This window comes from Gallinula chloropus, assembly GCF_964237585.1.
Source record: "Gallinula chloropus genome assembly, chromosome: 2".
Taxonomy (NCBI): Eukaryota; Metazoa; Chordata; class Aves; order Gruiformes; family Rallidae; genus Gallinula; species Gallinula chloropus.
The window spans coordinates 88,249,562-88,263,152 of record NC_140086.1 but is presented as its reverse complement, the minus strand read 5'-3'; the positions used below and the strand labels follow the sequence as shown (position 1 = coordinate 88,263,152).

The 13,591-nt window shown below is 36.7% G+C and overlaps 1 protein-coding gene across 1 annotated transcript in view; it reads right to left on the bottom strand.

The window, feature by feature from the left end:
- RELCH (RAB11 binding and LisH domain, coiled-coil and HEAT repeat containing) overlaps positions 1-13,591 on the bottom strand; it is a gene marked incomplete at its 5' end in the record, with an annotated part of 81,746 nt that overhangs the window by 27,450 nt on the left and 40,705 nt on the right. The window contains 6 exons of the mRNA XM_084279811.1: positions 21-168; positions 1,016-1,180; positions 1,830-1,970; positions 2,768-2,839; positions 5,527-5,617; positions 10,136-10,248. Coding sequence (XP_084135937.1) covers positions 21-168; positions 1,016-1,180; positions 1,830-1,970; positions 2,768-2,839; positions 5,527-5,617; positions 10,136-10,248 — 730 coding nt within the window. The remainder of the gene's footprint in view (positions 1-20; positions 169-1,015; positions 1,181-1,829; positions 1,971-2,767; positions 2,840-5,526; positions 5,618-10,135; positions 10,249-13,591) is intronic.

Genomic DNA, 13,591 nt, shown 5'->3' with positions numbered 1-13,591 from the left:
ATGAGGAATTAAGCATTTACCTTCTATTTGTGGTACTTCTCCCTGAAGTTTAGCCTTGCTCGTGAAAGGTGCATTCTGCAGCACCAGTGCAAACAGTGAAGGAATCAATGACTGCAGAGCAGACAGATACATGTGGAGCTTATGTTCATCCAAGCCATGCTCTCCTTCCTGAAACAAGCAGGATATTGACACAAAGTTTTTGGTTAGGATGATATACTGCTGAGGCATATATTCCCCGGCAAGAGATCAACACATCTGTGATGAGCTTCTACACAGAGACACTAATTATAGTGTAAATTTATCCTAACCACAAGCTTCCTTTCTGTCACCACCCAAACCCTCTTGTCACCTCTAAGTCAGTTCTACTCAAAAGATTCAAGCAATATGCCTTTGGTATTTAGTAGTTCACATCAATGAACGTACTGATATTCTGAAAAATCATTTTTCAGCCCATTTTGGAAATGCAAAGGCCTGGTCTCAGACACTAATGTATCTAAACACTGAATAAACTAGATACACTTTGGAAAAAAAAAAAAAAAGCATTTTCACTAGATTGCTATGAGATACCCTATTTTCCACAACTACCAATTTTTCCATAATTACAAGTGACCCAAGTCATTAATTTAATTCTATGTATATTATGTTTAATAAATATTGCACTTTATTAAATATATACTATGTGACACTTGAAGAATAAATATAGGGCAAATGTACTCAGAGTAACACATATCCTCTGGTCATAGCTCAGAGTTTCCTGAACTGTACTTTGATTATTGAGGTATAAAGCAAACATTGTTAAAGAAGAGTATGTTCAGGGGTATTGGTGTTGGTGCTTTGGGGTTTTTTCCCTTCTTCCAGAAGACAAGTAAAAATTATGGAGTTACAATAAGAATCTCCAGAAAATTCCACCTCAGCCCATAGAACATAAAAAAAAAAAAAGTAATTGCTACTTGAAGAGAGCCTGCATATGCAATAAAGATACAAGGAAAATTCTCCAATGTAGCTGAACACATACCCTGAGCAATTTTTCAATTTTATTAAGCAGTGTAGGTATAAGATGGAACTGTAAGTTTCCCAGTTCTGTTGTCCAGGCAGCATAAGCAGGTAAAAATACCTGATGTGTTGCACTAACTACACGTTCAGAAGGGTCTCCTAAAGCTGAAAGCAGCAGTTCAAAGCCCTGGCAAAAGACAATAAAGAAGGTAATTATTTTCCTTAAATTTATACTAAAGTTTCCCACACAAAACATGCAGACTAGAAAGGTTATAATCTACTTTTTAAAGCTTTGCACTAATAAAAATTAAACAAGGTAGTACATGGAAGCCTTTCAAGAGATATTCCCACCCCATCTACAAAGGAAAACAGCAGGTGTGTGATCCTGCTAGTGTTTCTCTACAGCTATCAGAATCAACACTGCTCTGCCTTCAAGAGCTCAAAGACAGGATTAGAAGTTCTTCATATTCACTCATCTGAAGTATTACTAAGCAGTATTAAGGTGACTACAAGCAGGCTTTGCTGCAGCAGACAAATCTCTGTTAGCATGTAATGATATCATATTGGCCAACAGTATCAGGTGAGCAATGAAGTCATACATGCTTGAAGGCAAATTATCAATTATTAGAGAAGCTTCTGTGTAAGGCTTATACCTGAGGTTCTAATGACATGTGTATGTGTTTTCTCTATGGTCTTTATTCAACAAAAAGAATGTTCACATAAACCATCAAAATTTTTTAAAGTATCTGGAAAGATTTAATAAAAACATCATCTCCCTATTCATGAAATGATTATAGAAGATATTTTATACATACAGAACCCAAAACAAATGATACCTGTTGATATTTGTCTGGATCATCAATATATCCCATAATGATGCCAAGGCTTTTGATCACTGCTTCTCGTACCAGATCTGCCTTATCTTCCATTAACATTTGCTGCAGCATGGAAAGTACTAATGAACTACGAATTTCTTTCTGTTTGTAAACAAGAAACATATTTGTTAAACCCAATAACACAAGAAATGTGGGTCTATATAATTTTTTATAAATAATTTGAACCTTTATTAGTGCACACAAACAAAATTCCTTCCTTCAACCACTGATCCCTTTATAAAAATTATACATTTGCCTGTCATGGGAGAAGACGAATGAAAGATGTCAGTAGCTCATTAGAGAGCTTTTTGTCCTGCTAAGCACAGAACTCAAATCCTTTCATTCATATGGAACCAAAAATAACTAACAGCAAAAAACTACTATAGGCTTAGACTTAGAATCTTCAATCACTGCACTGCTAAATTGGAGAAGCAGGGTTTTGATTCGGGTTAGTTTCCTCTCTCTAAGCTTTAAATTCTAGTTTTCCACTGACTTAATTTTGATGCTTCTTCCATGTGGCAGCATTCTTCATGCAACATTCCAGAGCGTCCAAGAACTCGGTTATTGGTAGCCAATTATTTCTTCAGAGATTATTCCCTTAATTGGTGCTTACTGAAACAAAATCTTTACTGAAGCGAAAATTATATTTTCAGAACACAGTTTTTAACGACATTTCATAGCTAGATTGACCTGTATTCCTTTATAATAAGCTGTCTCCTCCTTCAAGTGGTCTAAGTCACAGAATCTCATGCATGTGATACAAAGCAAAAGATATCGTGATTGTCAACGCACAACAAACACTTCTGAGTATTTAAAATTATAAACCATGTTTATGTTATGCAACAGACCCTCACCTTGCTTTCACTAGCCTTGTATTTATAGCCTGTATTAATACTTACTGGAAGGTAAGGTGCTAGAGCTCCACAGGATTCTGCTACCAGTAGCCGTCTCTCTGGATATTTGTGGTTTATCTGGTGAAGAGAAACAGAATGGCTATTTGCTTTGCAGTAACCACTATTCAAAATGTGGTCAGGATGAACTGCAACAGAGGGATACTCGTACACCTCTTAGATAAACACTGACTGTGCCTGTTCACCTTCCTCTAGGAGCTACACAAGTGCCCTCTAGTGCTCCCAGTCAACCAGTGTAGCACAGCTGCCTAGGTCCTGCTGAGCAAGTGGGAAAGGCAGCACACCTACTAAACCCAAAGGATTTTGTGCTATTCAAGTTCTCTCAAATCCAGCATAACGATGTCACACCTCTATAATGTGACTGAAACCAGCTCATATAAGAGCCTCTTGATCCTGTGGTACCTCTGCATTCACAGACCCTTCTTGATCTAAATTAGCCAGGTACCAAATTCTATCTTCAAAGAGCAGGTAGCCAAACTCTAAGCTCCAGAATGTGTAGATGAAAATGCTGAATCTTCTGAGGGCTCAGTCCTTAGCATCTGTAAATAGATTTTGGTTGGAGACCAAATGTAAAAATGCTTTAAAGATTCTACTGAGAAAGTCTAAAGAATTAAGTGTACTTCTGAGTTCATTCTACAAACTCTGTTGTGACAATGAGATTCAGATGGTATTTTGCAGGAGGAAATAACGTCCTGGTTTCAGTACTGCAAACAGTCTGGCAAACTGTATTCAATACATGCATGGTGACATATGGCTTGGCAGCTTGATATACCGTACTGTTACAGTTGGACTGGTTTCTCTTGTGCATCAGCAATTAACAAGGAACTGGGATGATGAAGATGCACTCTTACTGAGGTGAGATTTTTTCTTTTTTTAACTGTTTAAATTTTGTGAGGAGAACTAAAATAAGAAAATGTGGTTTATTTTGTGTTCAACTGCTATTGCCATGAGTTCTTCATTTAATCAATAGATACATCACACGTACAAACACAAATGCTGCATATACTATGCACTTCTGTCAGGAAGCATTTGGATTATTAAAGCTTGGGCTTTATTGTGAAACACAGATGGCTCTGTTATGAAAGAAACACTGAAAAAGTGTATCTGTCCACTGTTTCTTTCATAAGACAGTTACCAGACCAGAAAGACTGTGCCATCAAAGCAAGCATTACCACTCTGTCATGGCTTAGTTATTCGCTGCCTTCTAGGCAATGAAGAACTTACTTCATTACAGTAGGAAAACACATACATTTTCATTAGAATTCATCTTGTTCTGTTTCTGTGCCTCAAATAAAACAGTAAGAGCATTTCAGTTTGGTTGTTCAGTTATTTCTATTAATTCAGAATATCTGTGGAAAAGGTCACCACGATTCTGAGTCACATGTCAATGTGACCAAGGGATGGGATGCCATCGAGAGGGACCTGGACAGGCTGGAGAAATGTGCCCAGGTGAACCTCGTCAGGTTCAAAAAAACCAAGCGCAGGGTCCTGCACCAGGGTTGGGACAATCCCGTTATCCACACAGATTAGGAGATGATGTGCTAGAAAGCATCCCTGAGGAAAAAGACTTGGGAGTACTCATGGATGAGATGCCGGACATGAGCTTTATGTGCATCTGCAGCCCAAAAGGCCAACTGCACCCATGGCTGCATCAAAAGAAGTGTGGCCAGCAGATGGAGAGAGGTGATTCTGCCCCCTGCTCTGATGAGACCTTTACCTGGGGCACTGTGTCCAGCTTTGGAGCCCTCAACACAAGAACATGGACCTGTTGGAGCACATCCAGAGGAGGGCCACAAAAAAATAATCAAAGGGCTGGAGCACCTCTCCCATGAAGACAGGCTGAGACAGTTGGGCTTGTTCAGCTTGAAGAGAAGGCTCCTGCGGGACCTTATAGCAGCCTTCCAGTACCTGAAACGTGCCTATAAAAGCTGGGGAAGAACTGCTCACAAGGACATGCAGCAATAGGATGAGGGGTAATGGTTTTAAACTAGAAAGGGGGAGATTTAGGTTGGATATTAGGAAGTATTCTTCAATATGAGGGTGGCGAATCACTGGAAAAGGTTGCCCAAAGAGGTGGTGGAGGCCCCATCCCTGGAGATACTCAAGGTCAGGCTTGACGGGGCTCTGAGCAACCTGCTCCAGTAAAGATGTCCCTGTTTACTGCAGGGGGGTTGGAGTAGATGACCTTCAAAGGTCCCTTCCAGCCTAACACATTCCATGTTTCTATGAAAGCCTCAGGCCGTAAGATTACAGGTGTAAAATAACGCCTACCTACAACTACTTTCATCTTTAATTTTCTCTTTAATAATTTAAACTTGCTGAAGTGTGGACAGTGCTCCAGGGACCTAATACAATACAAATATCAGTGAATGAAATCTTTGAATTAAAATAGATTTCCCACAGTCTGGAAATTACAGTGTAAATGATAAAGGCACCTACCTGGCAATAGGTTAAGGCCACACTGATGATGAATGCTTGCCTATCTCTACTTCAGCACAAGCAGCACATGCAGGTATGTGCAGGTAACTAGAATCTCCAGACAATCTGACAAATTTTCTGCTTGTGAGTTTGTTTTAATGTTATATAAAAGTATATATATATATAATGAAGATAAAGAACATACAAATATCTTTCTGAATAATACTGCCATTCATTGAAAACTGAAATCAAACCAACCTCCCTCTCAAAAAAAACACTTAAGAATTTTTAACTCATTTTCCAGCATAAAGCACAAAATAATCAGTTACCTGTTCCCAACACTGTGGTAAAAGCTCAGCTTCTACACGTGTTGGTCCAACATGTCGGGCAAATGCCACACACCCAGTCAGTATCATCTGTCTGAAAACACAAATTTAAAGCTTTAATCTGTTTAGAAAGTAGAAATAATCTGTTTAGAAAGTATCTATAAAAAATAGAATATATTCAAATTAGGAAAAACAGAAGCTGTCAGGTAACAAGTAGTTGTCTACAGTCAAAGTTTCATGCCATACACACTGACTTAAAGGCTAAATCTTAAACTGACAGCCACTATTGTTCCTGCTCATTGCAAGAAAGGGGGGTGGTTTTGGACTAGATAACCTTTAAAAGGTCACTTCCACCCCAAACTATACTGTAATTCTACCTTATCTATTTAATATGCCTCTTCCAGAAACTTGCAGATCCCAAACTGAACCTGAGAATCTGTGCTTTGAAAATCTCTGATTTCCTGAAACGCAAGATTGTCCATCTCTGAGTAACCTCATTTAATTCTTATTAATAAATGCTATGATTCTTATTACAGTAAAAGGATCAAAACTACTACTACTACTGCATCCTATCAGGATTCCACTTAAATACATATTCTGCTTTTATTTAAAAGCATTCATGAAATTAAATTAATTTTTTCTAAAAATAGTAATTTGTTTTATGACACTTTTGCAACACTAACATCGCTCCCAAAATAGTAGACACTACTCTTGTCAGAAATCTTCTCAAGCCCATTATAGAAGGGAAGCAATTAATCAATCAGTAGTATATATATGATGACCTGAGTCAGTTGTATTTATTTTCTTGCATTTTTTACCTTTCCTCGAAGTTTGCAGGAAACCATGGCAGTTCTGTCAATTTAACAGGCACGATAATGGTACTTAACTGCCATTTGTGACATTTAAACTATTATTTAATGAGTGTTTATCTTGCTAAATTTGTTGGGTTTTTTTTAAACTTCTGTTTTTCCTGTTAATAGGATTGGAATGATACCAACTTTGCATGCAATTTAGCAGTTCTATTTACTTGTATAGTGCCTGCACCAGCACTTAAATAACTGGTTTCAAGTAATAGTGTGTGGGCATGAGACACTCATTTTAGCACCTCCACAGTAAGATTAGGATGCCACTGAGAATTTGTTCACTATTACTTTGTGGAAAATAAGCCCAAATTAATCTGTTACCATTTTAGTGTCTACAGCTAACAGTATGCCCTTAAGGTTGAAAGGCAGAGATTCTGCTGGTTATTTCTTAAGCAGTTATAGAATATACTCCATTAAAACAAAACAAAAACACTCATGCACTTTCAGCATCTTTTCAAGAAGAAATATTATACTAAAAAGATTGCTTTTTTCCACAGCATTCTTTCAGCTAACAATCAGAGCAAGCTCTGTGGTCGCATGCTGCGGGTTTTTGCCTACCCCTCTACCAAATACAGAGCACTAGACCTCTGAACAAGGTAAAAAGGTCAGGGGAAAACAAAAACGCAACGACTAGATAAGACTCAAGAAACCAACAGCTAATACGAGACAGCAATATGGAGACAAAAGCCCATGGGAATTCTGGTTTCTACAACAAACAATATACTCAAATGCCTGACAGGTTCTACACACTGCACCCAGTCACAGAACTGGGCAAGAAAGTATACTTTTGTAAGGTACTAAAAAAGCAAATAGCAGAATTAAGTAATCAATTGAAATACTCTGCATGAGAAATGGAGAAAACCAAAAACACAGAATTTTTTTTAAGCCTTCTCAAAAATTTTCCTGAAATCTCAAAATTAACTCAGTTTTCCTCTTGTCTTGCCAATAAAGTAGGGAACTTTAAGATACTGCAAAATTATAAAAATATAATGTTTTTAATTTTTTGCTGTAACCATCTTAAAAGTATATGACAACAGCTGGTATTTCAGGGGAAGCAAAGGTTGTAAGGATCTCAACAAGAACTCACCAAAACAAAAAACATTACCACTAAGCTCTGCAAAAATTGCACTCTAGACTGGCTATGGGAAAAATTTCTTACTACTTATCATCCTTAATGTTAACAAGATGCTGGGTCCTCAAAGACCTCTCTCCACGTTCTGCACTTACGAGCAGGAACATCAAGCAAATCAATATGATTCAGCAGAGTGCTAGTTTGCTTTACACTGGTACAGAAACCCAAGTGAAATCAATCAAACTACAGGAACAAGGCAGATGTGAGAGAACAGACAGAATTTGATGCTTCTAAACTCTTTCTAGAGGTTTTAGAATATGACTGCATGCACTGGTAAGCAATTGAATCATATATTACACAGTACAAGTGTTTGGGTTTTTTTGTTACTCCTAAAGGGTATATTAAAAACTTACTTACTGGAGTTTTCCTTATTACATAAGGAAGTTAGGTCTGTGTTCTGTAAGTGGGGGTATCATATGACTGACAAAATGTCACACTAGATACACTAAGTTATATATTTTAGCTTCTTTCCATCAAGAGTGCTGCTTCTGGCTAAGTTCAAGAGTTCACATTTTGAACTATGTTTTAACCTTGTTCTGAAAGACCCAAACATTAATCTGACTTCTTCATGGATCCTTAGCTTCCAAAACCGACATAATTGTCCAAAAAGAAGTTCAAGTAAAGCTAACATATTTGTTCCTTTGCAGAAGAGAATTTGATAGATGTTTTGAAAAGTTGAACAGTACATTAATGAGCAAAGCCTTGAGGATAAAAGGGGCCTTCTTAAATATATGCATACAAGACTCTGGTAATATGCTACACCTGCATGCACCAGGAAGCCTCTCACATAAGCAAAAAATACTATACAGCCTTTCAGCATCATTGTTAACATACTTTACATGGAAAAACATTTAAAATACAAGTTAAAAAATAAGTATTTTCTTTTAAATATAGTGGGTTCATTATTAGAAATACAATGTCACATTTCAGTCTCCTGCAGTTAAATGAAAAAATCTACTTGCTATCAACTGTTAATGTATAGTGTAGGCTTGTACAGCACTGCAGAAACAATGAAACAATTAATACTATCATTCTGGTGACTAAACCCAAATGTCTTCACTTATTTCATATCACACAAGGCTACTAAAATATTATTTAAACTTACTTAGATATAAACAACTATTTCCATACATATTTGTAGAAGTATTAAAAAAAAAACCCAAAACAAACAACAAAACCGAAATTCCAAATAACTATTTTCTATCTAATTTTTATTCAGAATATCTTTTATTTGATGGAATTTCACTTATTGTTTAGTCAGGTGTTATGGCACCTTTGAAACAGATAATGAGTTTTATGTGTGTGAGTACTATTATGCATACACGTTTTGTCCTGGAGGTTATGGCAGAATATTCTTCCCAAATTTCTGATGAAAACTGAGTTATTTTTAGATAGAAATCTCTAATTCACAAAAAAAAAAAAATAAAATATAACAACCTCAAGGAAAAAACAGCTTGGATTTTTTTCTTTCTTAGCTGCTGGAAAAGACACACCTAACTGCAGTTAAACAGGCATGTGAAAAATCTACTTGATAGGCCACCAATCCTGTGATAAATTAAGAATGAGAGACTACAAGCAAGGTGTAAATTCCTTTCCCTGACAACCACAGAATAATTTTCGTTTTTCCATCTGCACAGAACATTCAAAACATTTTATACAAATCTGCTTCTGAACCATTATATTGGAATCGGAAGTAAAACAGTAACTCCATCTTTCTGTATTTTCAATCTACATGTGCCTTATTTATTTGTGCACTTTTTTGTTTCCAAAGCCATCTCACTCAACTGTATCTCATCTCTAAATTTTACCATGTGAATAATTCAGAAAGGCACCAGAACATTTCAGTTTCAGAGTGCTTTCCACCCAATTCATAAAGTCCATTTCGTCTGAAGACAAAAACAGAGCCACAATAGATACAAATTCATTACAAAACATACCTAATTAAAAGAACAGAAGAGCTACAGATCAAATATGAAAAAAAAATCTTTCCACAGTTACAGAAGGAAACATATCAGCTAGGGTACTGTCTTTCAACCTTATGAATATTCTTATCAAGATTCAGATTTCCTGAGAAACTAAGAACTAAAGAACTAAGAACTAAATTTATAAAACAAAAAGCATGCTTTTTTCAAATTCTTAACCAAAGTAAAACAGTGCTCTTCACACTTGTGAAAATTAAATCACTGCTTCCAACTTAAGTTTTTATTGCTATAATAGTACTGAACTGTAAATAGGAAGAATAATATTCTCCTGTGCTATTTTCCCCCAACTAAACATGGTAGTTAAAACATACAGATCCCTAAGATATACTAATGTTTTAAAAAAAGTCTGATTTCTACAGCAAGCATTGCTGTGAAGTATAATCCTAAACCTCACTTTAACAAAGTGCTTCAATTCAAGGAACTGCAGCTTACCAAGCACATTCTTACATTTCAGTGACTAGAATACAGATCATGGAAGTGGGAAGTCTTGAAGTCCACAAATTTGTCAACACTATACCACCTTAAGTTAAACTTGGTTAAAAACATCCCATGATACCCATTTGCTATTAGTTATGCTTCTTTGACAAAGAAAAAACCCTCCCTTCACGTCCCGCAGCAGACAAACGCAAACACACCTTTGCTCATCATCTGGTCGTTTGATCAAATTGAACAGTATGTGTAGAAGCTGATCTCTCTCTTTGGGTTCAGGATGGAGGCAGGCTGTACACAGTATCAGTGGGATCAGTTCCTAAAAAGTTGTGGGTAGGGGAAAACCAAACAAAGTAAAAACACTTTGGGGATATATTCATTAATGGCAAAAGCAACTAAAAAGATACATCTAGCCACATAACACCAAAACACAGAAGATGTTTTAGTCTTGATCGCTTTTTTTTTTTTTTTTTGAAGTGACCTGAAAAGTGTGAAGGTCTACAAAAGTTAGAATTAGTTTCCTGCTGGGAAAAATCAGGGGAGAACCAGGACATAAATAAGCAGCTCTGCGAAGATTACAATTACTATATGGAGGTCATCTGTAACCAGAATTAGAAAGGACGATCATGGTTTAAATAAGTCTTCACTACCTACTGAACTGAAGGATGCTCCATAAACATCTGTGGAACACAACTCCTATGGAAGAAGCTCTTTCTGATGCCATGGAGTTAGAGGTTGAATATTAAGCAACACACAGTGGTGTGCACAAGTCTGGATAAGCACCGAGCAACACACATTGGTAAACGTGCCTGCAGACAGATACCTTCTATGTATGAGGTTTTTTAAAAGGTCTGTTGGGGTGGTTTTTTGGTGGTTTGTTTGGTTTTTTTGTTGGGTTTTTGTTTTGTGGGGGTTTTTTTCAATAAAGAGGCTATATCTGAAGCTAAAGTCTCCTTTTAGATCAATTCAATTCCCTTATGGAACAAGCTACCAAGAAAATACTGTGTAAAACATGAACAACAAGAAAATTAAGGCTGTTCACAATAGTGAAGACCTCCTCCTTTCTAAATATGCTTTCAAAGCTCATGGTATTCATTCCCAGAAAAAACAAATGTTTCTAAAATATTGACTGGAAGTCCCTTTCCTTGAGCTTCTTGACATGAGCCTTTACCCCAAGCAAATTTGGAAGCCACACAACTTCAAGGTGAATTAATATCTTAGGGACATCAGGCTGTGAGGTGTGGGGGAAAAAGAACAAGACAAACCTAGGTGTCTGCATAGAAAACATGAGACTTCTCCCACCTGCCATAGATTTTTTGAGCCAGTTTCAGCAAAGATACTTTTTGTACATTAGTAAGTTGTGACAAACAAGACAATGACAGCGGGCAGCACTTCTTAAGTTACTAGGAAAGATTATACAAAACCTGGAAAAAAAATCTATAGATACTTGCAATAACCTTTTCCTGCAGACAATCAAAAAGACCTTTTAAAGATCTTCTCAAGAGTAAGCCCATTAAACAAGATGGACATATGGAAAAAACATTACAGACACCCTCACTGCTCAACTTCTGTTTTCCTAAATAGCAAGTGCTATGTTTATTTTAAACATAGAACAATACTATACTTTAGAGCATTTTCTAAACTAGTCAACTCCTGATAAGCTTTTGCTTTCTTTTTACAAGAATTCTATAACATGCTACTTTTTCACACAGATGACTAAGACACATCCTAAAACGCATTTTAACATTCTGGAAGATATATATTTTGGCAGTATTTAATGTGATTGCAGTAAAGATTAAGGAATTTATGATGAGGCAGAGGAATTAATGTGAGAATATCCTACCCACCACTTCAAGAAAATCTGAAAGTACAAAAGGAGAAGAAATAAATTTCAGCGATGTTGACATTTCTTTCTCTCAATATTTTCAAGTAAGACAGTCCTGGGGTTTATTTTTAAATCAGCGTAGTACAATGCAAGTTATGTGAATGAGAAACCTGCATTAATTAAACTTTACAAATTACATTACACAGAGCTAAACTTTCTTCAGTCAAAAGCCCCTTTCTCTCTACAATTTGCATGTTAGGTTTTGGGTTCGTTGGGGGGTTTTTTATACTTAATCAGCTTTGACCTATTTCAAGTTCTGAGAAAGCAAGGGGATTAAGCCATTTAACTTTTTTTTGTACTTCACAGAGGCATTTTCTCTCCTGCAAACACTGCTTTAACTCAAAAAATTTTGAAAAAAAAATTGTAAAAGTAAAAAATTCTGCAACTCTAAATATCAGATCACAATTTGTAGATACAACACATAATTACTAACTTCACCAAGAAGAACATAGCTTATAGAAAAATCCTTAAATCAAAAAACCCTGTGTCACTTCCCTGGGATCCAAGTTTGAGATCTACTTTAAGTGCACATTATTCAACTGCTCTTGCAATTATTCTTAAGTACTCCTTACAATTATTTTTTTTTTAAAGAGTATATCCCATGCAATAGGACATGCATACTTTTTTATGATCTGGGGTTTTTGTTTCATCTATTGAAGCCATCACACTGGTTTCCCTTTCCTAGTATGTTTGAGTACCTACTCAATAACCTCAACTGCTCACTCCAAGCTGCTGCCAGATTTCAAAACAGTGCCTTTCAAATTTAAGGAAGTTGAAGTCTTTTTCCAGCTGAGTTTGTATGAAAGGAAAACACCTCTGAATATTTGCCCACGTACTATTAGAGGCTAATGAATAACCTAACAGCATTAACATGGGGCAGATACAAGGCTGGTTCTTTACCTTGCAGAAAGCTGGTTATTATAGCTGATGGAATTAGCTGTATTTTCTTGTCCATTGGTCACATTCTTTCATGCATACTATGGGAGAAGAGAGTGTTCTCTGCATCGCTGCATCAGTCCTTCTACAGTTCCTTCTATTAAGGGGAGTGGAGAAACAGTGAGAAGTCTTGAACAGCGTTCTATGTGCTCCCTATAGACTTAATGGACAGTAAGGTAAAACTGGAGGCAGAAAGGGACTTTCTGTGGGACGAGAACAAAACTGCTCTCATAGACAGACAAAAGAGGTCAAGTGAAGTCTCCCAAAGACAAAAGGGGACAGATTCTTCTCAAGATATTCAGGATGATTAAGAACAAAAAAGGTTCAAGCTCATTCCTTCCTGTTGCTAATGTGCATGCCTTAAACATAGACTTGCTTAATAAATCTCAGATTTTCCACTCTCAAAACCAGCAGAGAAGTGCTGAAAAAAGTGGTAGTTCTCCAACAAGACACAGTACTGCTATCATTTGGGTGCTTAAATTCAGGAGGAAAGTTCATAATGCTGTTATGGAGACTGGATATAATTATTAATCATCAAGGAGAGGACTTCCAGTGCTCTTTGAAACACTCTGCCTTCCTTGGGAAGGAATACCACTTGTGCTGATATTCATAAAGCAAGAACAAATTTTTAAAAACCCCAACAACCCTCCCCCCTCTATTTAATTTGGGATTCTTCCTAAATATCGTGTTCAACCTAAGTGCCTCTTTTCCCTTTTGCCTTTGACTTAGGAAAACTAATTAGTTCATGGTGGTGTTAGTCAACAATACCAGGAGGAGTGACTTTCAGAACTGCAACACCGTCTTCCCACTAGATGCCAAGCAGGCTGCCATTAGAACACTG